We start from the raw sequence: 26,911 nt of genomic DNA, 5'->3' as shown, positions 1-26,911 counted from the left end.
AGCTGAATCAATGCAATTAAGAGGTTTTTGAATTCTGAGATGTTTCCAGTTGGTATTAACTGAGGTTCCTCTTTAGTTTAACCTGTTCATGTATTTTTGTGTTCATATGGGTATTTAAAAATATTGTTTAGGTACGTCCTGCTTTCTGTGTTCAGCACTTCCACTATACACTTCAGAATATAAAAGGCACATTTTATGAGATTCAGGCTTAAGAATGTCCTAGTTAGGACTTTACATGAGGATGTATTTTGCAGGCCTGCTAAGGGGCAAAACTTTCTGACTATAATTAGTGCTCTCAGCACAGAGCAAGAGAATCAAAGGGTCTGGAAAGTAAAGAAAAGGAACTGTTTTTCCTCTTCACAGATATGTGCTTGGTAGTGATGGAATCTGATAAAGAGGGAAATAAAACATCTTCAAAACCTTCGTCTGCTGTCTTCCCCCATAAAAAAACGAAGAAATCCAGCATACCAGCAGCTGATCCAGCAGGTATGCAAAATCATGGTATTTTTAAAGGAGTCAGAGGACAGATACGGATCTAAAGAGCTGTTATGTGTACCACTTCTATACAGCTATTATGGTTATATAGCTTTCAACAAATACTAATTTAGAGGGATTTGAAAGTCTGGGGTTTTTTTTTTTCTTTTTATTTTCATGGGCATGGTGCTTAAAATACATTTGCAGGTTAAAAAGTGACAGAAAACCACAACCGCTTCTGACTTTGGAGGTGGTTAGTGGAGGCGATAAGGGTGGGGGCAATTCCAAAGAAAATCTTCAGACTTTCTCTGCAAAGTGTAATAGTTCAAATTATCAGAATTTTGCTCACTAATACTAAAAGTAGCCAGAAGAGGAGGAGAATAGTTGCAGATGTGTACAGAGCAATTCATCAGAAGATTCATTCATTTAACTGGATACTGTCACAGCTAAAATGTGAAGTTGACTAGGGAGTTGTCTGTGATTTTAGCATCACTGATTTTTTTGCTGGGGGGAGGAAACTATGAAGAGTTTTTTAACAGCCCCTTCATCCTGCTGTCTGAAAGTCCAACTTCAATAGAAACAAAATGCTGTGTATTATACTTTGGGAGCCCCAAAGTGCTCTCACTGAGAATAATGTTTTGGTTTTTCCAAAACGAAATACGCCTCTCTTGGTTCTGACTATTTGCCTCAAGTGGTACAAAGCAGTTGCCAACTGACAAGATCTGTTCTTCCAAGTAAACTGGGTTGCCCATAGCCATGCTGGAAGCCTGAAGAAGTAGGAACCTGAACAGGACCTGAGTCTTCCTGGCAAACCAGTGCACAGCCAGGGTTTCTAGGTTTACTCCTTGAGGCAGCTAAGGAGCAAGGAAAGTGCAGTCAGGGACAATTTTCCAAGACAGACTTCAGTTTTGCAGATGATGCTTTTTCAGTTTTATTAGCCTGCAACTTTGTGAGGCAGATAGAGTAGCTTGCATGTCGCCTGCCAATCTGGCTGGTTTTTGAAGTTATGCAGAATCTTGGGGTTTAGGTTTGCTGGTTTTAGCCTCCCAGACAGAGCTCTGAAGTTCTTTGTGTAGCCTGTGAAGAATAAACTGATGTTGCTGAATTGTCTAGTCATTTTTTATTTATTTATTACATCATGGATGAGATCACACCTCCGTAGTGCAGAATGTTGAACATAACTTGTAGCAGGGACACTCTTTGCCTCAGAGAATCTTTTATTTTGATCTAAGAGCCAACACTGAAAAGAAGGAGTAAGTTTATTGTCCCCTTACAGATGGGGTCCTCAGGCAGAGACAGATTGAACTGACTTGCTAATGATCATACAGGAAATCTGTGACAGAAACTGAGGCACAGTTACCCACACCGTTACACCGACTGATACCCAGCCCGACCCGAGCAGCGATCTGGGCCTCCCGGGTAACTCCCCACAGTTTATATACTGGGCATGACGTGCTGTGGTATGGAATACCCCTTTGGCTAGTTTGGGTCAGGTGTCCCGTCTCTGCTTCCTCCCTGCAACTCATGGCTTCCCATGCCCCTCCTCACTGGCAGAGCATGAGACTGAGAAAGTCTTTGATCAGAGTAAGCACTACTTAGCAACAACTAAAAACATCAGTGTGTTATCAGCATTGTTCTCAGGCTAAAGTTGAAAACACAGCACTGCACCAGCTACTGAGAAAAATGATTGCTACAGCTGAACCCAGGCCAGCTGCCATTCACTTAACTAATTTCAGTGTCACACTCCTCCTCTGAGGGAACCTTGTAGGCTGGGGAATATTCAGCTTTGTGTGTACAAAAAAAAAAATCTCTGAACCAGTCTAGATTTATCAGATCCTCTTAACAAATTGAGACATATCATCCACGGACTTAAAGACAATGGACAGTGAACAGAATAACAACTGTTTTCCTTTCTTTCTTTTTTTATTCCAGTTCAATTTTCCCCCTAATTTCTTCTTTTTCCCTTTTTTTTTTCTTTATCTGGTGTGAGCTGATATGTTAATTAAAACATCTAATATGGTGGTTTTATAAGACATCTGATTAATGAAATTGAGTTATCATTGTCCTCACCCTTACTTCCATTAATCCGAATGTTCTTACTCTGCAATGCTCTTCACGGAGGGCAAAGAAGCCTCTCCTGCTTCTGTCCTCAGCGGACCCAGAAGAGGACTGGTAACACTGCTTTTAAAGGTGCTAAAAATTGCTTTATATTGTGATTTTGATAATCACAGTTCTTTAGAAAGTGATAAAAGGACCCTCAAAACTTCAAAAGAGCACTGATACTCTCTCTCGGCGTCATTTCTGTTCTGACTTCTCATCTGTTCTGATGCTTCAAGTGCTCATCTTTGGAAAATCCTAAAGTGATCCCAACTGCCCCTGTGGGCCTCTTTACTGCTTAAATTGTGACTTGTGATACTCAGGGAGTTATTGCAAGATGAGTAAAGTTGCAGCATTCCCATTTTCAAAGCTTTTCAGTATTTCTTCTTGTGATTTAGTGAACACTCCAGAAGGCAGTGGAGATGCAGAAGCAGAGTCCAGCCAGTGGACGTGTAAAGTGTGTTCATCTGCATTTCAGGAGCCTCATCTGCTGACAGGTAAGAAGGGCTAGAAATTCATGAGAGACTACTGAGAAGCATCAGAATTCTGCTCTTCCAGAGCAGGACACTGTGAAGCCATGCCCCATCCATGATGCACTAACATAAAGTCTTAATTTTTGTGTTCCTTTAAGAAAAAGGGAAAATGGTAAAACAGTGATATTTTGGATATGGCGGTAGTCAATCTCTGGGCAAATAACTGTGATGTTGCATCTAGAAGAAATAAAACTTATCTAGAAAATGACGTGAATGTTAGGAATATCAAGGATGTGGAACTGCATAAGCAATGTATAAGATCAGTGATGCCAGCTTATTCTTAGTGATATTGTTTGTGTGGCGTTTACAGCACAGATTTGGTAAAGGTAATGAAATACTTCTGGGGTTTTTTTTTACTGCATTTCATTTGCAGCTATTTTATGCAGTTTTCAAAAGAACTTAAAATATTGAAGAGATCTGGCCATCTGATGAATCATTTTTGAAAAGGGAACCTAGGCTGCTGAATAATTTGAGCATTTAGAAAAACATGCCCATTATCAGGGAGCACAACCTTTTTATAGTGATATCTCATAATCTCTTAATAATTCAGTCCCTGTAATTGTTTCAGTGTTTAATAGACTGTATGCTTTTGTTTAGGAAGGTATTGTGACTGCTTTTGAAACAATATGAAGTGGGTCTCTGCTAAGTGACGTTGCCTTGATAGACAGGCTTCAGCTGAATCTATCCATTTGAGTATTTCATGACAGTTTCTTACTTCCTTACTCTGATGTTCTTTCCCATCCACCCAGAGCACTTGCTGAGTCACCTGGAACAAGCTAAAGGTGCCCCCCAAACCAGCCAAAATGAGGCTGTTGCAGAGAAAGCAGCAGAAGCTTCCCCTGTGGATCAGCCAGTGACTTGTGATACAGCCAGTGCCAGTACAGACTCAAGGAGGAAGGCCAGGCGGGGAAGAAAGCCCAAAACAGCAAAAGCAGAAACACCTCTTGTTGCTGAAGAGAAAGATTCTGCAGGTAAAGCAAAACTTAAGAGAATGCTAGGCACGTTAGCATGTGCTTAAGAAAATGCTAAGCATGTACCTCTTCTTCTGTATTGATGCCTTCTTAGAAAGACCTTAAAAATAGCAGAGGCAAGATGGAGACTTTTAGTTAGATCACTAAAGCAGACAATTTACGAACTTTGTTAGTTGTCTCTGAGGGCCTTGTCTACAGTAAATGTTGCAGCACCTACACTTAGATTACCTGCATTCTGTGACAATTTTAGTAATAGAGAGGCTCGGAGAAACATGGGATAGTGGTTATGGCAGACCTGCCTAGCTTTCTGCGGGAAGGAGCAGGAGATAAAGCATCCTCTCTCTCAAGAGGAGATACCTTCCTCTGTCTACCTTAAGGTTTCTTCTTGAAAGGGACCTTTTTTCAGGGCCTTACCTTCCTTCAGGGGAAGTTCTGGTAGGAAATTTCATGATGCCTGATCAGCTGACACCTTAGTAATAGGTTGGAAAGGTAAGAAACTGCCTCCCTAAGAGATGTTGACTACACCTTACTTGTCATTCAATAGTGACTTTTTCTATCTTGCAAGTGCTACCTACCTACTCATTAGCAATCCATTATTTATCATGGACAAATAATATGTTTGTGAATAAATAATGTGTTCAGTGCCACATCTCATTACAAATTCTGCATTTGAGGCTTTATTTCTACCTATCCACGTTAACTCTGAATTTTTATGATGTGTTTGCAGTGGAACGTGTAGCTGACGTTGTAACTGAGGTCCCACCAGAAGAGGTAGCCCTGCCTTCAGCTGCAGAAGAAAGGATTATGGAGTTGGTTTTAGGAAAGATGCCTAGCACCACAAATAGCATCAGTTCAGTGACAAAGTAAGTGTTCTGGGATGCACTTTCATCTTAGGCGTAGTTAAGATTCTGTAGCATGTAACAGCTCTGCTCAACTTCTGGGCCCACAGATGCTCTTTTTCATTAGTGTAAAATTGTGTGATGCTGCTGCTGCTACAAGAGCTGACTCTGAGTGCCAGAAAGATGGCTTGTGCACTGGAGGATGGTGGTGCAGAGATGGTGAGATTGGTGGTAGAATTTTGAAGCATAAACAGTGAGAATTTAATTTTTCCTTATGATACTGCTTTTATTCAGTGTGATTGCAAAAGCCTCCTGCAGCTGCAACGTGAAATATTACTCCCATTGAATGTTGATGAGAAAACAGGCAAAGAAATTTTTGCTAAAAAAAAAATGCTAACCATTATTATTCTGTTTTGCATCTTAACTCATGAATGATTTCATGTTGATTTGTCCTCGTGATACTTCAGATTTTGAGCAGTGGGAGGGGAAAACTTCAGTATAACAGCGCTTCAGGGAGATTCGTAAATATAATTTGACTAATTTAGATTCTTTATGTCTTTTTGTCTTGGTATAATTGACTTTTTCAATTATTTTTTGTATAATAAAGCACTTGATTTTTCAAAATTGGCTAGTAATGCTATATATTGAAGTCCTTAGCAGGCACAGAGCCATCAGAAATGCATTTCAGCAGGTGGTTGCGCTGGGAAATAGAACAGTACTGCTTCTTGGCGCCCTGCTGCCCTCTTATTATATACGCCTTTTGCATGCGAACTGCCAAGCTTTCTCAGCTGAAGAGTGCTAATGTTTTCAGATGAGCAGAACAAATCCTTTATGTTCCTCTGAGGGGCCTTCAAAGAGAATCTCTGAGGCTGGTGGCTGCTGCTTTTTTCCTCTTTGTGCTGGGTGAAGATAATTTGGAGTGAGCTGCGCTCTGACATCTGCCACTTGCAGGGGTTGGCCAGGAGGGCACCTTGGCGATGAGGAAGCCCCAGGCCCCTTCCCTCCTGCCAGAAGCTGAGCATAACACTCCTCTAGCTTTTGCCAGCTGGTGGGGCTCGCTCTTGCAACCTGTGGGATACCTTTCAGTCCCTGCCTTTCTTTCTCTAATCCAGTAGGTTTGCTCATCACCAAAACACCATGTCCCTCAAAAGAAGTTTAATTCTCTCCAGTAGACATGGTATACGGCGGAAGCTGATAAAACAGCTTGGGGAGCACAAGCGAGTCTATCAATGCAGTATCTGCAGTAAGATCTTCCAGAACAGCAGCAACCTCAGCAGGCACATCCGTTCGCATGGTGGGTTTGCTTTTGTCTTGCTTGCATATTGATTTTGTTTCTCATTGGTTCCACCTTTGGGTAAAAGAGCTAGGCCATTTTTAGATATTGGGATATATAATTTTAAGAGAGCTGTTTGGGGGGTTTGGGGACTTTTTTGTGGGGTTTTTTTTTTAAGTCTCTCTAGGAGACTTTTCGTTATGCAGACCAAAGCATGCAAATACAATAGTTGAAAGTTGGAGTATTTAAAATTTGAATTTAGGTACATACTTTAAACGAAGGCAAGGATGCAATTTTCTTTCCAAAACTGTTCTTGCCTTTAAATACATACATAATCACCCCACCTTCACAGGCACATGGGCAGCATTGGTGTGTAAATGTCAGCTGAGTGCTTTTTAGCTTGTGATCTGCAGTTGCAGGTGTCCATGACCTACTTGGAAGGATTCTCTGAGAAATAATCACTGAAAAAGGGTGGGGGAACCAAACAAAATTGTTGTCAAAATTGTTGGAAAAGGTTAAAATCCGGTATTTGGATCTCCTGCATTACTAAAGTGGCTCATCACTAGCCTGTTTGTTTGCAGTTTGTGCTTTGGTTTCTCCTGCTTGTGTGTGTTTGTGCTTTGGTTTCCCCTGTCTTGCCTGGAGTTGGTTATAATCAGTCACTGACTACTTTCTTTTTATGTTGATTGATCCCCTCAGGTGACAAACTATTTAAATGTGAGGAGTGCGCAAAGCTGTTCAGCCGTAAAGAGAGCTTGAAGCAGCATGTTTCATACAAGCACAGCAGGAACGAAGTGAGTGGAAATGAGTAGCGGGCTCTTTCCGAGGTTAGGTGAAAATGTGCAGTGAGCTTCCAGGTGCTGGCTGGAGAGCTTGGGTCAGTTGTATTTGAGAAGGTACCTCTGTGAATTAGACATGACTGACAGGGAGAGGTAACATCTGTTAGAACAGTTGATGCATTTGCAAAGCATGGACATGCTTTTGGGCATACAAGTCCTTTTTCGTGTCTGAATTTCCTAAAGGAAGTCATTTTCAGGCGTCAGTTACAGCAAGACAAGCTGGAGTTAGCTGGATCTGCATGATCTAGAGATGAGATCCGACTTCAGTTTATGGCACTAAATGGGATCGTTCCAGTCTTGTTTGCTTGTCCTGTTTCATTTATCCCCACCTGTAGTGTCCCTCAGTGTATGAACTCTCTGCATAAAGGCTGTGTCACTAAGGGCTATGCACACATGTGTAAACCTGCAGTGCTTATAGTAGCAGCACTGTGGCTGTTGGTGGGGCTTTTCAGTGCTGCTGCCATTTAAGTATTAAACATGGTTGTAGTAGTGTCTTATCAGCGAATATTTCCATTACTGCTTGGCATTGAGGTCCTAAGCACTCAGATTGCTGGAATCTGTTCTGGAGCTGGAGGATGAGTCAGATTACATCTTGCTTCTCCAAAATCCTGTCACTATATTGGACTGGGGGTTATCAATGAGACTGTTCCATGCGCAGAGGTGCATGGTCTACTTTTTATATAGAGCTCAGATGTGGGAACGTGGCAGGATGGTACAGCATCAGAACTTTGCATCAGTGTGTATTTAAGTGTCCTGTTGCAGGAAGAAAAATCAGAAAGACAGAAAACAGAAAAAGTAGTTGAGATTTACCATGTCTCTGTCAGATGTGACTTGGCTTTTTTCCCACTTAAATGCTTACCATTTGCAATCCTCAGGTTGACAGTGAGTACAGATACAAGTGCACCACGTGTGAAAAGGCCTTTCGGATAGAGAGTGCACTGGAATTCCATAACTGCAGGACAGGTAAGAATGGCTAACCATTCTGTTTCCTCTGGCATCTCTGCTCATTTTGGAGGGATGTCCACAAGTGCATGTCAGCATAGAAACTACAGAAGTGGAGAAGAAATTTAGATTTTTGGCATCCTCACAAGAAGCAACCTGCCCCCTTCTCTCAAAAAAACTCCTCTTTTGTGAGACGTATAACCAGTAATCCATAGAGCAACACATCTATTTAACATATTGCTTTTTCTAATATTTCCTGCTCAGCTGCCTAATATCCTCACTGCTCTTTCATTTGTATGTTCACAGATACCCTGTCACCATCTCTGTTTAATTTTCTTTCCTGAAACTATGTTTCACCTCATTTCTCTGAAATAGAGGAACTGGCAAGGGGGCGGGTACTATTGATAATTTGTAGTTTTTTCTGGGATTGCAGTTTTCTGCTTTCTCATGCTTTCTCTATACTTGCAGTAGACTCTCTACATGGTGGGGTTTTTTTTTTCCTCAGTATCAATAGAACCTGTCCTTTTCTTCCATAGCCATCCCTTGAGGTTATTCGTATTATTTATGCTGAGGGATCTTATGCTTAGAAAATGACATCCTGGTTACTTCTATGGACCCTTAGAATAGTACAATCATAGAATAGTTAGGGTTGGAAAGGACCTTAAAATCATCTAGTTCCTGCCACTTTTTCCTGGAGGCACCAGTAGCGATCCTCTTCACTGGTGCATCAGCTGGTTGTTCATTTGGCGCAGTGTGCGTTTCCTTGTTAGCCCCCTGCAGAACTGCGAAGTGGTTCTGGGTGGGGATGTTGGATTTTGGAGGAAGCCCCTTGCTTTTAATAGTCCTCTTCTTTCTTTTATTGTTATTTTGTTACTAGCTCCCTGTTTCCTGCATTAACGCCCTCCTCCTTTTCTGTGTGCGCTAGGGTGGACGCTTGTGGCCCCTGCACAGTTCGGGCCCGGAGCAAGCAGTCCAGCTCCCTCTCAGCTTCCCTGACATCTTTCAGCTACTGACAGCGTCCCGCAGCTCAGCCCCTGCTGCAGGAGAACCTCCACCAGGGCGCACCGAGCGCAGCCCTGCCCATTGCGCACCCTCGCCCCAGGAGACCAGCGCAGGCACTTTGTGCACCCCGAGGCCCTCCCCTCGGCTCTGTCCGGTGCCGCCACCGCCGGGGCAGCCGGAGCAGAGCTCCCGGAGCGGGCCCTGCCCTGAGCCGAGCGCTCCCCGCCCCGCCCGCGCTGCTCCCGCGCTCCCCGGGGCGGGTTCTCCCCACTCGGGCGGTGCCTCCCTCCCGGCGCCGCCCGCGGTGAGTCCCTGCGCGCGGCAGCGGAGCTGCGGCTGCGGGGCAGGGCCCGGCGGGGGCTCGGGGCGCTCTCGGGGCCTCCCGGCGCTCAGAGCTGGGGCTCCGGGACGCGGCGTTTCCCCTCGCCCTGTCAGTGTAGACTCACCTGGGTAATGGCCCTTTACAGCACCAAAGCAGGTTTTCTCATTTCCTTTCAGAGGGTACAGCTTGTATAAAACTCAGCTTTATGAAGAATAGAAAGTAATGCCAAGTAACCTCAGTATTCTGTTTATTCAAGGGCAGCAGCTCATTTCGTCTTGTGACTTGACCACAACAAGCAGCAGTTTTTACTCTGCTCTTCAAGGCATCCAACTGTTACTTTGTGGTTGGTGCAGCACTGGCAGATTCCATGTGCCAGACTGTGCTTTGGTGTTCCAAGAGAAGTCTCAACTACTGAATACAAAACAAATTCCCTATAGGCCTATTGTCGTGTAATGGTTTATTTTTGAGATCTTATACCTTCTTCTGGAATATTCTGTACTGGCTGGTATTAGGAGCCAGTGCTGGCAGAAGGATTCTGGTGGTAAGACACAGCTGTTCATGTGATGCTGAGGTGTTGTATGTGTAGTGATGTTACCAACATCAAAAAATTGAACCAACTGTAACAGAATCCACTCCAAACATAATTTTAATGTATGCTAGAAACACAATGGAAAGAGCCCATGTAAGGAAGTTACTGTGCCAGATTCCGTGTTCAAATTAGCATCATACATATTTATTGCCTTTTAAAAAATTTTAAACTAGAAGAAAAATACATGCTTTTGCTTTTCCCTCCTCAATCCATATAAAGATGGATTATATTTTAAAATTCAGATCTAACAAAAGAACTGCCAAAACAACTAACAAAAGAACCTGTTTTCATCTGTAAAGAGCTGCATGGTTTCTCTTGCTTACAGATGACAAGACATTCCAGTGCGAGATGTGCTTCAGATTCTTTTCTACAAACAGTAATCTTTCAAAACACAAGAAAAAGCATGGGGATAAGAAGTTTGCTTGTGAAATCTGCAATAAGATGTTCTACCGGAAGGATGTCATGCTAGACCATCAAAGACGACACTTGGAAGGTAAGCATGCTACAGATCAACCTAATTATTACTCTTGAAACAGCAGTAGACATGAGAAGGTTAAGGAATTGATTGTGTATTAGGTTCTTCTGGATGGTAGCTCTCCATTTGGGGTTTTTTTTGTCAGTTGCCTGATCTTGAGTAGCAGGATTCAGCAAAATGTGACATTTATTAAAAATAATAGTAACAGATCCTGGAGGGAACTTATCTAATGCTACGAAAAACTTTCCAGTTTTTCGTAGGCACCTGCCTTTCACAGGCACTTACCTTTTTTTTTCAGTCTCACATGACTGAATCCAGTGCTACTAACAGTCATGTGAAAGTTGCTTGGCTTATTCTGCAGTAGTTCAGAGTAGCTGATGGTAATTACATCATTTTCTTTCTTTGAATTCTTTCTTTAAAAAAAAAGAAGTGTGGTAACTTGAAAATTTGAAGGCATGGAATTAACTTGCAATGTAAAAGTGAAAGTGATTATTGTATAAATATAGTATGAAGAGAATGCAATGTGATGTTGTCTTTCAAATTCTTGAGAATATATTAAAGTGAGACTATAAGAGTTTACTGTTCAAAACCTCAAACATCTAAGGATGTTGTAGGTACTCAAACTCGGGAAAAACTTGCATGATGATAGGTTGCCAAAATACGTATTCAAATGCTTCTAGCAATCTAGATGATAAAACCAAAGGTGATTTAAGAAAAGCATCCAGATTGTCTAATTTAGTGCTGTGGGCATAGCCAGCCACCGCCAGCTGCTCTTGTGATTCAGACCTTTGTGTCATGAAGCTGGAGGACAGCTAGACCAAGGGGTTGAATGGCACTGGCAAGGCATCTCATGTTTAAGTGTCACCAGAACAGCAGCAGCCCTCTTCTTTCCTGAAGGTAGTAGAGAAAGAGGTCTGAAATCCTCACCGAGCATTGAAGATGGTGCAGGATGGTTGCTTCTCTCCTTAGAGGCTGCTAGGGGGAATTTTTGGGCCAGATATCTGATGGAAGTGTCAAGGCCTACTAGATGTGCCTGTTTCCAAGTGCTGACAATAAATGTCTGTTTTCAGACACTTTATAATTGGTGTAAAAACCATTAAAGCCATAATGCATCACTTTGGCAGACTGCTTTTATATTCTTAAGACACTGTTTTAATTTAGACGTTATCCTTTTGTTAGCAGTTACATTCTGCATTGAGGCTCTTCCCAGTGTTTCACTCTTCTTTACAGTATTCACCTGAAAGGGCATGCAGATTGGAGTGGAAAACCATGGTTTATTTTTTTTGTTTTGTTTTTTTGATGGGGACTGTTCTGTTAAGGGGTGAGGCGTGTGAAAAGAGAAGACTTTGAGCACAACACAGAAAACATGGTTCGCTACAAGAAGGAGCCTTCAGGATGCCCTGTGTGTGGGAAGGTAGGTGTCTTTGCCAGTGTGCACCATGTGAAGCTCTGCACTGTAGCTCCAAGGATACTGCAGGTGTGCCTCAACCCAGCACCTCCAAATGAGTTACTGCGGCATAACAAGTTACCACCCGTGTATTAAACCACAGTAACAGCCTACCTGGATAGTCACACAGCCCGCCAAAAAGTTGAGGTGAATGACTTGCGCTGGGGTATGTGCCAAGTCAGATTACCTCACAACTCAGACAGGCACGAGGTTAGTTACCAGTGAGTTACCCTGTTGTCCAGCCAAGACATTACTCTTCAAACTGCCTTAGCCCCATTATATATCCAAGCGCACTTTGGCCATGGCTGGTGGGAGCTGGAAGGGCAAAGAGAAGAACAAAACGGAAGTTCAGACTTGACTTCTTTTCAGGACATGTAGCACAATGTAGAGTGTAATGTGGTCTCTGTGTCTCTCAGTGAAATGTGATGGCTTGTGTCACTTAGAGTGAAGTTTTTCTGCTGGAATGTAAACAGCTGGAGCTGACTGTGCACTGGGAATCATTTTCTATTAGAAATCAAAGTGAATTCATGGTATAGTCATGGCACTGTTGTATTTGGGTGTTTAACACTCATGATCTTAAGTTGCTGTTATCACAGGTACAAAGACTGTGAGTTTAGTGATTTTATAGTGCAAGATGTACTCAAGCAACTCAAGCTGGTGTGCAGACCTTTCATTTTGATGCTTTGGATATGTTACATATCAATGAAGGTAGATTCTGTGGATGTGTCTTTTTTACAGATAGGTGGAACATCAGTGATTCAAAAGACACTGTCTAAATACTTCTAAATCTACCCTATGTAATTCTGGTGCAGCTTTTTTGGAAGTCTGCCTCTGATGAATGGCCAATTTCAGCCAGTTCCTTGGAACTGTAAACCTGTATTTTGCTGTGCTAGCAGTTTCTGAGGTAGCCTGCTGGCTGGATAACAGGAGCTCTTACATGTTTCTGGCCAGAACGAGTGAAACAGGACAGTAAATGTGTTCTGTGCTATCCATTGCATAACTTGCAAAGAACTCCAGCCCTGCTGGACATGATACAACTCCCTTTCCTTCCTCCTTCTCTTTAGGTATTTTCATGTAGAAGCAATATGAACAAACACCTGTTAACACATGGAGACAAGAAATACACTTGTGAAATCTGTGGACGTAAATTTTTCAGGGTGGATGTGTTGAGAGATCATATTCATGTCCATTTTAAGGTATTGTGTTAATTTATTCAAAAGAGATGTTATTTAACAGACACATAGACATTTCAATAAATATATTGAGACTGTTATGGCCACGTGTTCATACTTGCAACATAACAGTGATTACCTACCCTGTGCAGTGATGTTTCTACAGCAGCCTCACATGAGTTGTGCTCTGATTTACCCATGGCTGTTTTGTTACATCTGGATTGCTACAGAGTATGTGGACTATCATATTTTAAGTTGCTTATTTTAAAGTGGGGAGAATAACTTAACAGTAAGGCTGCAGACAGATGTTCCAGTTGTAGTTTGGTTGAGCTGAGGGGTTACTGTCATGCCCTGTCTTTGTGAGGAAAAAACAAACTATCCAAGAGAACTAACTGATCCTGCCCTTTCCATGCCAGTGATTGCGATTCTCTTGTATATGATAGCATAACTGCCTACTTACCAAGTTTCTTACCTGGTTTTACCAAAATATTCCAAATCATAAAAATACCCTTATTAATAGTGCTTAATCAGACCTAGATTATTTTGATGTCCCTAGGTTAGCACTGAATTGTAAGGAATTTAATTGAAAGGGAATTGTATCACTCGGTGGTGCTCATAAAGATATTTTTAGGGATGTAATACTGCACCCGTTCAGTCTCTGCTTACGTTAAAGTTCACAGAATCACGGAATGGTTGAGGCTGGAAGGGACCACCGCAGGTCATCCAGTCCAACCTCCCTGCTCAAGCAGGGTCACCTAGAGCACGTTACTCAGGATTGTGTCCAGATGGATCTCGAATATCTCCAAGGGAAAGGAGACTCCACAACCTTTCCGGATAACCTGTTCCAATGCTCAGATTATACACAAAAAAAAAGAGTATTACTAATTTGGATAAACTCCTTATTTAGTCATGGACAGAGAAACTTTGTTTACTTGAATTGAGTGAATCAGGAGGATATTTTAAGTAAATAATGTTACAGCAATTGCTAGTGCTGCATGGCAGCAAAACTTACCAGGCATTACCTTTTGAAATAGAAGTTTAATCCATTAAAACATAATATTCTTTCCCACCCTACACAGGACATAGCACTAATGGATGATCACCAGAGAGAAGAGTTCATTGGTAAAATTGGAATCTCATCAGAGGAAAATGATGACAACTCTGATGAAAGTGCAGATTCTGAGCCTCACAAGTATAGCTGCAAAAGGTGCCAGGTAGCTTTAAATACTTTCAAATTAACTTGGTTTTGGATGGGGGGAGGGAGTAGACATGTCCATAAATCATTTGGAATTTTAAATAACATTAAGGGTTCACAAAGCGAAGGCCAGTCCACAGGTCTGCTCTCTTCTGCAGTGCTTCTTACCTCTAATCTATGAAGTTGATGCTATTGCATAAGACTTGAGGTGGTGGTCTGTAAGGTGAATGCTAAACTCTTAAAAAGAGAAATGCACATACATGTGTTTATCTGTGTGGAAGAAAGCAAGTGAGCAAAACTGGAGAAAGAAAGGAACATTCAGATCTTACACTACCTTTCAGTTATGTGCAAATTAAAATCATTACAGCATTTCTGAATTATACAGTCCACAAATTTATTAACTTTGATGAGATCAGATATCCAAGTTAGTGGATATCTAATTTGGAGGATTAAGACTGCTGCTTATGTTAAGTGTGATTACTTATTCATGGCTTACTCTTATTACTAACAGGATGGCATTAGAAGTACTGCGGGAACATCTGTGCCCTTACTGGGCAAGCACACTGTGCTGGGGTGTGGAGAATGCAGTAGCAACCACTGAGAACAGCACAACTAGCCAAACTGACATAGGGAAAGGGGAATTTTAGTAGTTAAACCACTGAGTTGGCCCTTGGAAATTAGAGCTTATTTCACAGTCTACACTTAATGTCGTGAAAGTGTTCAGCTTATCTTCATTTTAAAGACATGAAGATAATAATGCTTGAGTTTTCTGTTTCTATCTGTGAACTGGTTTTAAGTGCAAACTGATTTTAAGCTTATGTCAGTGAGCATAAGAAGATGGGTATCACAGCAGTTAATTACGTGCTTCCTTTCAATGTGGTGATTTTAATGCCTGACACTTAATGGGTCCTTAAACTATATAAAATTGTATGCTTCCAAATGAGGGCAATTGTGCCATTCAGATTACAAAGCTCTTTTTGGAACTGGGTCTTTTAGCACTTTTGCAGGTGTTTGTGAAGTAAACAGTTGTGTAAGCCAACAGCTGTGGAAAATGAATGTTAGCTGTGATGAGACGGGGAGTCTCTTTTTGGCTGAAAACACCTGTTCATGCATCCCTAAGGGAGAGCAACATACGACTGAGTCTTAGTGAAATATCTCTTCTGAGCTCTTTCAGAATCTCTGTCTTTATTTTTTTTCTCATCCCAGAATACACTCTCATCAAGCTGTGCAGTGCTGTCAGAAATACCCTGGCTAGTTCTGAAATCAGAGCAAAAGATCATGTCATTATGGCCCTTTCTCGTGATACGTTGGAGCACATATGCGCATGCAGGGTTACTTAGCCCAGAGAGCCGAGTAGTGGAGCACCTGTCTGTTGTAGTTGTAGCTCTTCCAGGAGCTGAGCTACAATCACTGCCTGCAGTGCCTAGAAATACCAACTCTTCTGGAGCTAATGCCAAAGCTTACTATGCAGAGTAGAGTTTACCATGCCGCTAGAGCCTAAAAGACATTTTTTCCATCTGTGGCATCCTTGCTTTAACAGCTTGTGGAGGTTAGACATGGCTTTCTCTCAGGCTGTTCCTTAGTGCACAAGTAATTGGAGGTCCTCTACTTGTGCAGCATAAGAAGCAGAAATACCATCTCAAACTAGTTTTCCAAATGAGTTAACTAATGTCCTGTAGCAATGTGCTTGTAATGGCCAAAGGGGTTCAAGCCTAAATCCAGCTTTCACAGATTTTTCATCTAGTGATACACAGGATATTTGTCTGCTAGCTCTGACTCTAGATCTCGTAATGTGTTGCTAGATTGTTGTGTTCCCAAAGACATTTTTCCCCTTTCATTCACTATTGGTTCATTCTGCAGTTGACTTTTGGCAGAGGGAAGGAGTACCTGAAGCACATCATGGACGTTCACAAGGAGAAAGGCTATGGCTGTAGCATTTGCAACCGACGTTTTGCCTTGAAGGCAACTTACCATGCACACATGGTCATTCATCGGGAAAACCTGCCTGATCCTAATGTGCAGAAGTAAGATGATGTGTTGGACTGATAAGAGGAGCTATCTTTCTGAAGTTACAGTAGCTCTGCCACCTGATGCTTGTAGAGAATTGGGCTGTACTAAAATATCTGAAACTGTATAATGGGTGTTAAAATGTCTATTAAAAGTTTTAAATATACATCACTAATGATTCACTTCACACTGATGATTAGTTGACAGTCTTCCAGTTTGGGCTTCATAAAGTGTAAATCTATGATTTTGGTGAATACTTTCTAAAAAGTATGATTTGAAGATTTAGCACTGCCTGACTGCTCCAAGCTTGCAGTGAACTTATGGGTTTCCTAAGGCTCATTTTAAAGAATGCATTTATGTTTCAGGGAACTTTTGTAGTAATTAATAAATATTTCCAAATGAAATACAGTTACTAACAGAAATGCCTGAAAACCACCTCTGTCTCAAGAAAAGAATCATGGTTTCTGGTCTCTGGTTTCAGATACATCCATCCATGTGAAATCTGTGGAAGGATCTTTAATAGTATAGGAAATCTGGAAAGACATAAGCTTATACATACAGGTAAAGATGTTATGTTTCTTTATTATTATCAATATTAAAAAGAACTTTCTGTTGCCAGTGCCTGCCTTATGTTTTTCAGGAGGAAGCAAGTTATGTGTTTTTACTGTAAGTTACAATAAGATAAATGTTATATTTGTGTTTTTTTCTAAAGCAGGTAGTATTAATGAAGAGATTTGGTCTAGGCACACAATCCAGGTTCCTCATTAATATGATGCAGGATTCACCTGGTACAAATCCTAATTCTGAATTCTGTTCTTCCCAAACTCGTATCCATGCTACCTTCTCACCATTACACAGGCTGAAAACTGCTATTGCAAAATCATTTTTAACAGCTCATTATTATTTCATGCTATTCAGTATGTTCCTACCTCAGGCTTTATCTTTTTGTTTGTTTGTTTTAAGATTTCACACGAAAAGGCAGCTTTTCTCTCTCTCTCCAAAGTCTTTTAATTTAGTTTGAGCTACAGTATGCATGAAAGATGTGGTTGACAACACAGGTGGACTGTTGCCCTCTAATTCACCAGATGAGTCAGATTTTAGGAGATGCACATTTTTCATTAACATCTTTTTTTGTTTATGTTGTCTTTCAAATTTATTTTTAAGGTGTAAAAAGTCATGCTTGTGAGCAATGTGGCAAATCATTTGCTAGAAAAGACATGTTAAAAGAACATATGCGAGTCCATGATAATATCCGAGAATACTTGTGTGCAGAATGTGGGAAAGGTATGTCTAATGCCTCATTTTCCATTAATTGTGATACTGAATAGCAGATGATCATCTGAATTAAACTTCAGAATCGAACTTCCTTTCTTAGAATATTGGGAAGGTCCTTGGAGTGCTCTAAATCCTGCAGATTTGAGAGGTAGAAACTGTATTAAATCAACAGCCGTATGGTTGCATAAACTATTCCTAATTCTATACAATTTAGTTTCATGGCCTGCAAGCCAAAACTGATTTTGATAAAATTTGCTTCTGTCAGATGGAGGGAGCGCTTGCCTAACTGAGTCCCAATACATTTGCAGCACAAAAGTGAATACAAGTTAGTTTTTCCATTCTACGTTGTTTTCTAGATAATTTCTCTCTGTAAGAGCCTTAAAGAGTCAAAGTTGCTTTGACTTTCTGAATTGTTCAAGTTTATAACTTGAACAAATCTGAACTGGTATTTTAGTGGCAGGCAGTAAGTCTGACATCTCTAATGATGTCTTGTCTTTGCTTGTCCCTGCTATTTTGCTTCTTCCTCAGTGGTTACTCAGATGTTTTCCAGAGCTTTTTTCCTGGAATTAAAATAATAATGATAACATACACTGCTACCTAAATAATTAAAAATATGCAATTGTGGACACACAGCAAATATAATCTTAGAGCTCTTGGTTAACAACATGTTCATCCTGAGTTCTCTTTTAAGGTGGGAGCAATGGACTAATTGTCACACTGTACCCTTTGTCTCACAGGAATGAAGACAAAACATGCACTTCGTCACCACATGAAACTTCACAAAGGGATTAAAGAATATGAATGCAAGGAATGTCACCGAAAATTTGCACAGAAAGTCAACATGCTGAAGCATTACAAAAGACACACAGGTGAGGTCTCTAAACATGTACAGAAGTTGCACTGAATCAGTTAAATCCCTCCTGAGAGAACTCTTAATCTAGAATGGTCTGGGAATAAGAGGAAGACCAATAAAAAATACGCATAGTCTGCTTTTTGAAAAGTGAGATTTTCACCTTCTGTCAGCCAAGACCACCTGATATGCAATTAAAATGCATAGTTGGGTTTGTTTTGCTTTTGTAAGAGAGGTTGTTTTGGTCTAGGATAGGTCTAGAGTGTTTGGTTCGTTTTAAGTTAGTCTTCAGGTTCTCATTTCCTGAAAATGAAAACAAGATTTTACCTCCCACATCAGTTTCCTTTGGATTCATTTTCTGCCAGATATGGTGGCATGGCACTTGGAATTGTCCCAGATACCTTAAACTGTTTTCACTCTGATGCTAAATGTGCTCTTCATGCAGGAATCAAAGATTTCATGTGTGAGCTTTGTGGCAAGACGTTTAGTGAAAGAAATACAATGGAGACTCATAAGTTGATTCATACAGGTAAATCCTCTTCAAAACAGTATCCAAAGACAGTATCTTAATTTTGTTCCTAGGCTTGCTTTAGACTTGCCAGTCTTGGAACTAGTGTTACACAGCATGTTACCAACATAAAATTGTTCCTCTTGTTGCGATGCTGACAATACAGTCCTCATCTTTGGGGGCTCTTGCTAACAGCGTTACCTTCCATCTGCCACCAGTAGGAAAACAGTGGACATGTTCAGTCTGTGATAAGAAGTATGTCACTGACTACATGCTGCAGAAGCACATCCAGCTTACTCATGATAAGGTGGAAGCCCAGAGCTGCCAGCTGTGTGGGACAAAGGTTTCTACCAGAGCGTCCATGAGTCGACATATGAGGCGTAAACATCCAGAGGTGAGTTAGTTTGGCATTTTAGGAAGTGTCTGTTAAGCATGCACTTAACTGAATCAGCCCTTTCTTTATGTTATGCTTCAGTAGTAAACATACCAATTGTCAGCCCCTAAAATTGAAGTTGGTCTGATTATTTAAATCCCTTTTCTTTTTCTGCCCCAGCTTAAATGTATATTTTTTTCCTGTTTTGTTTTCATCCATTAGTGAGTATAATTGATTCTTTTTTCCCCATTATGTTCTCTGTATTCAGAAGTGCTCTGAAAGAGGTGGTGAATAGAGAGATGATGGCAGCATCTGCTGATGATACAAAATTATTCTTAGTATTAAAGACAAATGCTGACTGCAGAGAATCTGGATTAGAGGGATGTTTTGTCTAACCCAAAGGGGTTCTTTTCTGCATTCTAAATTTCTGAATAGCTATTGTGTTTCTCCTCAGCATTTCTTGTTTAGGTTGACTGAGGCCTGTCTATTCCCTTTGAGGCTTTTTTTTTTGTCATTAGTATTGCTTTGCCATGAACATTTTATTATCATGATGACTGGGGAGGAAGTTAACAAAAAGCTTTCTTTATTGATTTTTGGATTTCAAATGCAGCTATATATCTGCAATCCAGAGGGCAATTTGTCTCAGTTCTTTGATAAGCTGAGATTTATAGATTCAGCTGAAAATAATGGATTAGGACACAGTTGATAGATTTATAAATAGAAAAGCTAAAATAATATTCTTTCAAACACATTGTTTTCTGTAGAATTTATCACTTGTGTTCTGTGTAGACTATGAAAACAAACATATTCTTCTACTGTTGTCCTTAAACTTCGCTGGTTTTCAGCAAGAAGGAAAATATTAGATGCCAAAAGGTTTTGGTTCTTTTTTTAAAGCCATGGTTGAAGCCCTTGTATTAAATGATATGTGTAAAATGTTAGATTACATCATTTTCACTTTGTGACAGGATTTGTTAGGGCAATGCTGTATTGTTTGACTGTGGTTGTGATTGTTGAACTGCTGCAGTTCACCAGCAGATACCTCTTTGCCTACAGATTCTGTCGGTGAGGATTGATGATTTAGAGCAGCTGCCAGAGACGACTACCATTGATGCCTCCTCAATCGGGATTGTTCAGGTAAATTCCTTATTGCAGAATTCTGGTGGCAGCTAGGTTCCCAGCCTACTGAAGGGTGAGGTGGGGACATTGCTTTTTTGGTACATAACATAGCTGGGCACAGGCTGATGGGCAAGGAATGTGCTTTTTTAGAGAGTCAGCCCCAGCTTAACATGTATAAGCAGATGCAAGCTGTTATCTGTTTCATTGGTTAACATGGGTGCTGTTAAAATGTGTTTCTCCAGCCAGAATTGGCCTTGGAACAGGGAGAATTACCAGAAGGGAAACAGCATATGAAAGCTCCTAAACGTGGCCAGAAACGAAAACAAAAGTCAGGTGAGGAGGAGGAAGCTCAAGTGCCTGAGGACCCTGCCTTCAGTGAATACACAGAGAAGGAAGGTGAATTCACGGGGAATGTTGGCGATGAGACTAATTCAGCTGTCCAGAGCATCCAGCAGGTGAGCTCCAGTAGCAAGGTGATGGGTAGCAGCCCTGCTTAGAGGGATAGTCCTTTTTTGATCCTGATAGCAAACAGAAAAAAGTGATGGGAACATCTAGAGCTAATTTGATAAATTGTGGTAATATGAACATGGGCTTTTAAAAAACAAGGAGTTGGACCAGTAAGGTCCTCATGTTTGTTTTTATTTCCTTTGGTGTTACCATCTCCTTGTTTGCCAGAGCACTAACTGGCTGAAGCTGCGACTGAAAGTGTGAAAGTTAATTTGGCTGCTTGTTCTGAATGCTGCATATGCCTCCCTCCTGTTACCTTCTCATTTCTCCATGGAAGTTATATTCCAAGCTTTCTATGTTCCCTTCTATGTGTATGACTTCTCTTGCTGGCAGTAGCAACGTGAGCCCATGAGCACTCAGGTGATCTTTCTTGATGCTTGATATTTGGTGGTCAGCTGCCAGATACAAGGCTGAGTTACCTTTCTGTTTTTCCTCAGGTGGTGGTGACCCTTGGTGACCCAAATGTCACAGCCCCTTCCAGTTCTGTCGGGCTGACAAATATCACTGTTACCCCCATCACGACGGCAGCTGGAACCCAGTTCACAAACCTCCAGCCGGTGGCTGTGGGCCATCTGACAGCTCCTGAACGCCAGCTACAGCTGGACAACTCAATTCTCACCGTGACGTTTGACACTGTCAGTGGTTCCGCCATGCTGCACAACCGCCAAAATGACATTCAGATCCAGCCGCAGCCAGAGGCAGCCAATCCTCAGTCTGTGGCCCATTTTATAAACCTGACCACTTTGGTGAACTCCATTGCTCCCCTAGGGAACCAGATAACGGAACAGCATCCTCTAACATGGAGGTCAGTGCCTCAGACTGATGTCTTGCAGCCCCAGGCACAGCCAACGCAACAACAGTCAGGACAGCAACAGGTTCAAACAGAGCAGCAACAACAGATGTACAGCTACTAATTTATACTTTGACAAATTTTGAAATGGACAGTACTCAGAGACAAAAACAGACATTTGGAACATTTCTAATAGGATTGTTTGCTGGATACCAAACAGAGATGGGCAAATGTTTATACAATGAAATGTAAGCTAAAATTGGCATAGCACCCTGCAACACCCTAATCTTGAGATTCTCACACTGTCTTCAGACCTTGCACTGTCTTAAAAAAAAAAAAAAGAAAAATTAAACAAATCTCACCATAAATTTAGCACCTCCTTGCACTGTGTATTTTATGCAGTAAGATCGAGATTTGACAGAAGCATCATAACACATCTTAAACAAAGCAGGGAGATCCTAAATATCACAGCATTGGTGATTTACAAAACAGTTTCAGCCATACCACGTCACTTCGTTCCAGTCTGGAAATTACATCTGAAGACCTTGTTCACAGTGAGGTGGAATTCATTTGCGGTCAGCTGGTAGAGACTGAAATGTAAAGACACAAATGGGCACCACAGTAATTGTCTTGTTTTTTATCTTCTTTAGGTCTTGTATCTAACAACATTGATAAAGTAGGTGGAGGCTGGGGCTTCGGGGTTGGGGTGAGTGTGGTGTGGAAGAAAATATACCAATTTCACAAAGTATTTCCATTTTAGTCATGGGAAAAACCATGTACCCATAACACAGTGTTAGTGCTACTTAAATCAGATAGCTGGTCTAATGCTAAAGCAACTTTTATGGTCTTTAGTCAAGTTTGAATCCACCCTATTATGAACTGAAAAAAGAATGTGATATAGTTTTATGTAATTTTTCTAAGTGCTCTTTCAGGCTTGCTTTTAGCTACTAGGCCTGAAGAGCCAGCAGTCCCCTTTGAGCAAGTTCAGGATGTGAGGGTTTTTTTCAAATATTATTCTTTCATCACGTAATAAACAGTTGAGAAAGCATTCTTTTTATATATATATGCATACATATATATATATATATAGCCTTTGTACTGTACTGTGCGTTCCTGGTGAGTATTTGAGTGAAAAGCACTGATATCAATATGATTCATTATTTTTTTCATCCCCATATTGCCCTTTCTCACAGAAATAATGTATGGGTTCTATTCCTTCTCTTTCCAAAACTGATTTCCAAAATTCATAGCCATGCACAAGGTTGCGTGAAACGCAGGAACAAAGAATGTCTGAAGCGTATTCTGCCACACGGAGGCAGCATGCCCTAGTGTATAACGGGCAAGGTTTGCATGACTGTTTGGGCTATAAATAGTGGGTTGGGTTAAATACATCGTTGCTGATGCTACACTTTCATTCCATTCTCCATACATTGATGTGCAGTGTGGACTTTTGCATGTCAAGAAGATAGTATCTTTCCCACAGAGAAAAAGCAGCTGATAGCAAAAAGGAATAAACTAAAAAAAAAACCAAACCCTAAAAAATGTTGCTGCCTGGAATCCTGAAAGGCAAATCTGTACTTCCAGCTGTAGCTGAAGAACAAGGTGCTTTGGGGCAGCAGACTGAGCCACAGAACCGTGCTAAAGCTTTTTGCTGAGGATAAAGCAGCTGCTGTGTTTGACACTGAAGATAGATTGATGGTTGTAAAAATCCTGTCTGTGCCTATCGTATTTATGAAAATGTTCTATGTATTAGCAAAAAATATGAGTAGGAATGACTTCAGCTTTGAAAGTCTGTATTAACATGGACTACTTGACCCCTAAAGGATGCCTTATAATCGCTACAACAAACTTTTCCAAAGTATAAATGTTAATTAAAACCAATCTGCAGTGGTTTTCTTGGTGCCATAGCAGTGTCCAGATGCTCACTATGCTAGGCTCTGTGTAAAGTTTAGTTGGAGCAGGACATGTAGGAATGGGGTTTCTGGAGACAGGTTTTGTGTATCAGGAACAGAACTGCTTGTATGTAAATGTCAGTAAGTCTGTAAAATGTCTGCATGGGAGGGACCTATATTTGATGGGACAAAGATGCATATCTGAAAGAAAATACCTCTTACCGGTGTGGGAAAGAGAATTTTTCATTCCATGGCCCCTTCTGTTTTTCTCAGATCCTTTTCAGACAATGTTGTGAGATCCTGTAATTTTATTAGCGTCCCAATATCCTGAGAAATACAGTTTTATGCCCCTCTATTACCTGAATTATTTTGCTGCTAGCTTGAGCCAGTTAAGTTTCTCATCAGCTGTCCTGTCCACAAATGTCCCTTCACAGCAAACCCACTGCTAAGAAGCAGCTAGATTTTATTTATGAAATATGTTGTATATGTTCTTGAAAGTACTTGAAACTCCCTTCCCCCCCACTCCCCATCACTGTGTTTGGTGCCTAATTGTAAAGGCACATTATCTTTTGGCAGGGTACTTCAGAGGGGTAAAAAAAAAGGGGAAGGAAATCAAATGGAGAGGTCCTAGGTAGGTTGAGCTGTTACGGTAAATAAAAGATGGCTAACATCCAAAAATATACATTTATATATGTACACATACACATGGAGGATTACAGTGCTGCATGTAGAGTTTCTACAGGAAACAAGATCAGGGTTTTGTTTAGACATCCATAAATGGTGATTAAGCTTTTCAGTGGGGAAGGAGAGGTTTTTTGCCTTAGCTGCGAAGTGAGTACATCTGCTCTGTGTTAATACTCCTTATAATAGCATTCATGATGCATTGAATCAACCTGAGTCATTTTACTGTGTAATTGTCTGTTTGATAAGAATTGTGAAAGAATGGAGATAATCAGCCATTATGGAGTCCTCTCTGACTTCACAAAACCTCTTTATCCTAACGTGATTCTCTGGTATTCTGTACTCTTAAGCTGCCTCGCATCCCTCCCGTGTGAATCCCATTTAGGCAAGTCAGCATCTTACCCTTTGGGTAATGATTGGTTCTAGCACATTTCAAAAGGAATGATCACACAAATGCTTGTTGTGACCATGTTGGTGGTCACCCAGAGAAGAAACGTCTCTCTTTAGTCTCTCAGTATCCCCAAGCTCATAGAATCACAGACCAGCCCAGGCTGGAAGGGACCTCTAGAGATCATCTGGCCCAGCCTTTTTTGGGAAAGGGAGCCTAGGTGAGGTTACCTAGCACCCTGCCCAGTTGCATCTGGAAACCTCCAGTGAGCGGGACTCTACCATGTCATAGAATCATAGACTAGTTTGGGTTGGAAGGGACTTTCAAAGGCCATCTAGTCCAGCCCTCCCTGCAAGGAGCAGGGACATCTTCAACTTGATCAGGTTCCTCAGAACCACAGCCTAGCCTTGAATGCCTTCAGGGATGGTGCATCTACCATATGCCTGCGGAGGCTGTTCCAGTGGATGACTGTTCTTACTATAAAAGATATCTTAAATAATGTTCTGCTTTAGAAGCGGAAAATATAACCACTGGAAGGGCTTTGTCTAGGCCAGGCAATGGAGGGGTTTCTAAAAGCTAATCTTCCCAGAGCACTCTTTTCTGAAATGATCTTGACTTTCCCTGCAACCATTGCTATGGTATCTCATCATCTCTCAGTGTGATTTTATTATTACTGCTGTTACTAACACCCCTATGAGAACACAACTGTATCTTGGGTGTGCTGCAACATGAGAAACTTAAATTGTTTTATTTGATCTTTATTTCAAACAAATTTTGTTTGGAGATGTTGGAAATTGATGCCCTTTTGGACAGAGCTTACCTTGGACAAGCAGTGACTGTCATCTGCTCTCCCAGCTAAGCCTTTTTCAGATGAACACCAAAGTTATACTGATGCCATTTCAAACTGCACAAGAAATAAAACTACGTAAGGGATGTGCAATCTAAATTTCCTCTGCCAATCTGTTACTGGCCTTTTCAGCTGTAGGATGTGAAGGTTATTGTGTTCAGCCATGTGCTGGAGATTGTGTGTAACAACTGTTCAGCAACAAACTGGAACTACTTTGAGCCAAAGGAGTGACGTTGTGTACTGTCCTATGTATTGTCATTGTTACTGCTAAGGCTGTTATTTAACTGAATGCTGTCTGTGGCATATGGGATCTGAAGTAAAGGAGCATCAAGGTGCAGAACCCTTTCTCTACCAGTGTTATTCTTGCTCGATCCTCAATGCAGCAAACACTTTTTTCTTTACTTTCAAATCACAGAGTCTCCTAGGAGCATCTCAGACTGAAGAAAATCATTCTAAGCCGAGTTGATAACAAACACGACAGAAACGCTGTTTTCCTTTATCCTGTTGCCAGCATGGCACTTCGGGCATGCTTTCACATGAGGGCAATAGCCCTCATGTGAAAGCAGACCTCGGCAGCTGATCTCACAGGTGCAAGCCGCTTGGCTCCACACCCTGTCTCCAAAACGACTTCAAACAGAGCTCTGCTCCGCGTCGCGGTGCATTTCCCGACGTGAGCGCCTCCCGGGAGGAGCCTTCAAGCCCGGAGGGAGGGGAAACGCCGCGTCCCGGAGCCCCCGAGGGCACCCCGAGCCCCCGCCGGGCCCTGTCCAGGAGCCGCAGCTCCGCTGCCGCGCGCAGAGACTCACCGCGGGCGGCGCCGGGAGGGAGGCACCGCCCGAGTGGGGAGAACCCGCCCCGGGGAGCGCGGGACCAGCGCGGAGCGCGGCAGGTGGCGCCGGCAGCGCGGGCGGGCAGCGGGCGGGGCGGGGAGCGCTCGGCTCAGGGCAGGGCCCGCTCCGGGAGCTCTGCTCCGGCTGCCCCGGCGGTGGCGGCGGCGGCACCGGACAGAGCCGAGGGGAGGGGAGGCTGCGGCGCGGAGCTCGGGGTGCACAAAGTGCCTGCGTTGGTCTCTTGGGGCGAGGGTGCGCAATGGGCAGGGCTGCGCTCGGTCCGCCCTGGTGGGGCTCCTCCTGCAGCAGGGGCTGAGCTGCGGGACATTCAGTAGCTGAAAGATGTCAGGGAAGCTGAGAGGGAGCTGGACTGCTTGCTCCAGGCCCGAACTGTGCAGGGGCCACAAGCGTCCACCCTAGCGCACACAGAAAAGGAGGAGGGCGTTAATGCAGGAAACTGGGAGCTAGTAACAAAACAACAAAAACAGAAGGAAGAGGTGATTGTCCTGCTGTAATCAGTGCTGGTGCAGGCTCACCGTGAGTAGTGGGTGCAGTTCTAGGCCCCACCATTTAGGAAGAATATGAAAGTCCTTGAATACATCCAGGAGGGCAACAAAGCTGGTGCCAGGGCTGGAAGGCATGTCCTGGGAGGAGCGGCTGAGGACACTGGGTTTGTC

General features: G+C 42.1%; 1 protein-coding gene across 5 annotated transcripts in view; it reads left to right on the top strand.

Annotated features, from left to right (window-relative positions):
• PRDM15 (PR/SET domain 15) overlaps positions 1 to 25,744 on the top strand; it is a 38,359-nt gene extending 12,615 nt beyond the window's left edge. For 2 of the 5 annotated variants that reach the window (XM_030476070.1, XM_030476073.1), the window contains 20 exons: positions 364 to 486; positions 2,970 to 3,068; positions 3,854 to 4,075; positions 4,803 to 4,938; positions 6,027 to 6,208; positions 6,887 to 6,981; positions 7,902 to 7,989; positions 10,207 to 10,374; positions 11,676 to 11,770; positions 12,868 to 12,999; positions 14,055 to 14,189; positions 16,031 to 16,194; positions 16,659 to 16,738; positions 17,342 to 17,461; positions 18,190 to 18,321; positions 18,748 to 18,831; positions 19,029 to 19,204; positions 20,237 to 20,317; positions 20,542 to 20,754; positions 21,244 to 21,968. In XM_030476070.1, coding sequence (XP_030331930.1) covers positions 364 to 486; positions 2,970 to 3,068; positions 3,854 to 4,075; positions 4,803 to 4,938; positions 6,027 to 6,208; positions 6,887 to 6,981; positions 7,902 to 7,989; positions 10,207 to 10,374; positions 11,676 to 11,770; positions 12,868 to 12,999; positions 14,055 to 14,189; positions 16,031 to 16,194; positions 16,659 to 16,738; positions 17,342 to 17,461; positions 18,190 to 18,321; positions 18,748 to 18,831; positions 19,029 to 19,204; positions 20,237 to 20,317; positions 20,542 to 20,754; positions 21,244 to 21,720 — 3,002 coding nt within the window. In that variant the 3' untranslated portion in view covers positions 21,721 to 21,968. Of the gene's footprint in view, positions 1 to 363; positions 487 to 2,969; positions 3,069 to 3,853; positions 4,076 to 4,802; positions 4,939 to 6,026; positions 6,209 to 6,886; positions 6,982 to 7,901; positions 7,990 to 10,206; positions 10,375 to 11,675; positions 11,771 to 12,867; positions 13,000 to 14,054; positions 14,190 to 16,030; positions 16,195 to 16,658; positions 16,739 to 17,341; positions 17,462 to 18,189; positions 18,322 to 18,747; positions 18,832 to 19,028; positions 19,205 to 20,236; positions 20,318 to 20,541; positions 20,755 to 21,243 lie in introns of all 5 variants that reach the window. The other 3 variants (XM_030476072.1, XM_030476069.1, XM_030476071.1) reach the window with 3 other exon arrangements.
• Positions 25,745 to 26,911: the final 1,167 nt, after the last annotated feature.

Source organism: Strigops habroptila, chromosome 2 (genome assembly GCF_004027225.2).
Source record: "Strigops habroptila isolate Jane chromosome 2, bStrHab1.2.pri, whole genome shotgun sequence".
NCBI classification, from domain to species: Eukaryota; Metazoa; Chordata; class Aves; order Psittaciformes; family Psittacidae; genus Strigops; species Strigops habroptila.
This window is presented reverse-complemented; position numbering and strand designations above follow the sequence as displayed.